The 3,535-nt window shown below is 49.9% G+C and overlaps 1 protein-coding gene across 1 annotated transcript in view; it reads left to right on the forward strand.

Annotated features, from left to right (window-relative positions):
* Window positions 1-3,446, forward strand: part of SLC43A3 (solute carrier family 43, member 3) — a 17,881-nt gene extending 14,435 nt beyond the window's left edge. The window contains 4 exon segments of the mRNA XM_012643975.1: window positions 1,184-1,385; window positions 2,007-2,092; window positions 2,095-2,129; window positions 3,198-3,446. Coding sequence (XP_012499429.1) covers window positions 1,184-1,385; window positions 2,007-2,092; window positions 2,095-2,129; window positions 3,198-3,302 — 428 coding nt within the window. The 3' untranslated portion in view covers window positions 3,303-3,446.
* The last annotated feature ends 89 nt before the right edge of the window (window positions 3,447-3,535 follow it).

A 3,535-nucleotide genomic window follows, 5' to 3' on the forward strand; every position in this document is an offset into this window, starting at 1 on the left:
CTAAGGAAAAAATCATGAATACTTAATACTGATATTTTCATTCAAATTTTTATTTCCTTGATTATTCATTTCCAGCTCATTCTCTTCTTCTGAAAATCTTGGATCCTAACAACACTATACATGTGTATATATACATATACATATATGTATATGTATATATATGTATAACATTTTAAATAGAATTACTGGTTTCAGCAACATCAATATTGCTAAGAACAACACAGTGGCTAAATGCTGTTGCCCTTCTCCGACCTCCCTCCCTCCTTTCTCATCCTTAGGGTGTATCCCACGAGAGATGTACAAATTACTGTTTTAAGAGTCCACCAACTTGCTATAGAGTTATGTTCATTGGTTTCATTTTATTTTGTTTTTAATTTTCGGGAATTATTTTGCTTGTTTTCTTCCTATTGTTTGTATTTAGTCTTATTTGCAAAACATACACATATCAAACATTTACATTTTACCAAAGCTAAAACTGCGAAACAAGATACATTCAAAGCAGTTTAGTTTCCTTCTCTGTTTATTGCAGCCCTCTCCTTCCCTCTTCTTTAGGTAACCATTTTTATTGCTTTTTTTAGGACAGACATTGTGTGTGTGTGTGTGTGTGTGTGTGTGTGTGTGTGTGTGTATTTCCCTCTTTCCTAGATAAAAGTTAGCGTACTATATATACCACGCTGCAGGGCTTTTGTGCAACTCTGTTCTGAGATTGCTCCGTGGCAGAGCCCTCTCCTCATTGCTTCTGACCACTGCCTGGTTCTCTGTTATGTGGCTGCGGCACAGTTGACGCAGCATGCCCCCCTCCCCATGGCTCTTTGGGCTGTTTCCAGTCTTTTGCTACTACCAGTTGTGCTACGAGGAATATCTGGCTACAGGCTCGAGGGGGCAAGAGCAGGTGTGCCGCCTGTCGGGAGGCCACTGCAATAATCTCTGAGTGCGTTAATGGTGGCTTAAAGCTAGGAAGAGTCAGTGGGGTAGGAGAGGGGTGGGCCATTGGAATGGAGTTCAGGAGGTGAATGATCAGCATTATTGAAGGACTGGCGATGGGGCCTGTGGGGCAAGAGGGTTCAAGGATGACGCCAAGGACAGGTGGGTGGGCAGTGGCTCCCCTCTTTCCCCTGTCTCGGCCCTCCCCTGCCCTTGGTTGGGTTGGTCTCCAAGTAGTCTCTCCTCCCTTTTGGACCAGGCTCTTCCACCTCGATGGTGGCCCTCCGCTCGGCAGTGCCCTCGCTGACCCTGACGTCCCTGCTGTGCCTGGCCTTCACCATCTGTGCCTCAGTTCCCGTCCTCCCCCTCCAGTACGTCACCTTCATCCTGCAAGTGATCAGCTGCTCCTTCCTCTACGGGGGCAATGCTGCCTTCCTCACGCTCGCATAAGTGGCCCTGGAGTGTGCTCTATAGTGGGGGACACTCTGGGACACAGGGAAACAAGCAAGGTAAAGAAATTGGGAAGCAAGGGTGAGCCTGGAGGTGGTCAGGTAAGGGAGACCGGGTTTGGGAGCAGGTGAGGAGGGGGTGATGCCCAGAGTTGGAGGCTGGTGGGAAGGATCTGCTGTGTCCTCTGCCTCTGTTCACTCCCTGGTGAACTCCTATTCACCCTCCAAAGCCTACATCTGTTCCAGCTCTCCCAGGGAAGAGTTGGAAAGAAAGTATCTTCCCTTCTTTGTGCCCTTGGTTCTCTATTCTTGCTACCTTTGGTGGTGTACACATAGTCTGGCATATGGTGTTCTGTTTATGTGTCTGTCTTTTCCCTAAGGCCTCCTGGGCACAGCCTGTGACTGGGTCCCTGCTGTTTTCCCTGGGCCCCACACTTGCCTTCTCTGTGTTCTGTGGTTTGAATGCCTGAGCAAAGACAAAGAGGGAAGAGTTGAGTGGGTATGGTGGGTGGAGGGCAGGCTTAGGATAGGGAGTTGGGAACAAGTGGCTGACAAAGCCTCCCTGAGGCCAGATGCCTGCTTGGAGGGAGGGTTCCTGAAGCTCACTGGAACCCTGGTTTTTTCTGTCCCCAGTTACCCTTCAGAGCACTTTGGAAAGCTCTTTGGGCTGGTGATGGCTTTGTCGGCCATTGTGTCCCTGTTCCGGTTCCCCATCTTCACCTCATCAAAGGCCCCCTCCAGAGTGACCCATTCTATGTGAGTACTGTGGGGATGGATGTCTCTGGCAGGGGCCCTGGCCTCAGACCTGGGAGGACCTGGGGTGACTCAGCGGGGCCCAGCAGGAGGCACCCAAACCTGGCTGCCTGGGTGTGGTCCCTGCAGCAACAGTGCCGCACAGGGGTGCATCCTTGCTCTTGCTTCTCAAACTAGGGTGGTGGGAGTACCCAGGCTTGCGCTGGGGGTACCCGGAGCCACGGGGTTGGTGTGGTGCAGCTTCCCAAAGAGTCCATGCTACTCAGATTTGGGGAGAAAATATTTGTGTGTGTGTAGGGAGCAAATAGACATATTCTGGAGTAGGATGAAAAATCCTTGCAGAATTTCAAGCATAAACCTAACACTTCAGGGGCCTTTCCTGCCTGTGGTGAGTGCAGGCTCACCCTGTCCTGTCCCCCGGGCTACCACGTGCATCCGTTTCCACAGCTGGCCTGAGAGTCAGGACGCCCCTGTGTCCCCACACCTGGAGGGGTGCTCATGGGCCCTACCCGAGGACGTGGGCATGACTCTCCCACCCTTTGCAGAGACCCGGGCTCAAAGAGGTCACATGACTTCTGTATTCAGAGGCAGCCAGCAAGGAGCAGAAATCTTTTGACTTTGAATTCAGTGTTTTGACCACTGCACAGCTCTGTTTGCCTCATTTTGTAAAAACCAGTGAAGTGTAGAACAGGAGTTTAAATCAGTCCCTTGGAAAAAAAAAGACTAAACTTAAAAACTGAGAATTACTTGATTATGATATCAGGTAGCCTGACCTAATATTCAGACGTGTTTTCTAGCCAGTGCCTCTATCAGCTCTCCATGTGACCTTGAGAAGATCACTGAATGCTCTCTAGGCCTCTGTTTCCTCACCTGTGAAATGGGCATAGTATTCCTCCCACCCCCACCTAAGAGGACAGAGTGAAAAATACCGAAAGTCCTTCCTCCAGGGCACCAGGGTGTCTGGGTGGAAAGCAGAATATAAACTAGATGTGTCCTGGTCCCCTCGTTGGTTATGGGCGTTGCTCAGATTTCCAGATTTCTTTGCCTCACTCCATCCTCTCTCCCATGCAGGTGAATGTGGTGCTAATACTCGCCACGCTTCTGACGTTAATCCACCCCTTCCTGGTGTACCGGGAGTGCCGCACGCCCAAAGAAAGTCCTTCTGCTATTGTGTAGTTCAGAAACCCCCACTTTTCAGCCCTCGGGATGCTTTTGCTAATCATTCCCCACCTTTGAGGACTCCATGTCCAGAAAGATTCTGCCTACCCAGGCTACTTATATACATATATATATATTTTTTTGAGACAGAGTCTCACTTTGTTGCCTGGGCTAGAGTGCCGTGGCGTCAGCCTAGCTCACAGCAACCTCAAACTCCTGGGCTCAAGGAATCCTTCTGCCTCAGCCTCCCA

Source organism: Propithecus coquereli, unplaced genomic scaffold (assembly GCF_000956105.1).
Source record: "Propithecus coquereli isolate 6110/MARCELLA unplaced genomic scaffold, Pcoq_1.0 Scaffold202, whole genome shotgun sequence".
Lineage (NCBI taxonomy): Eukaryota > Metazoa > Chordata > Mammalia > Primates > Indriidae > Propithecus > Propithecus coquereli.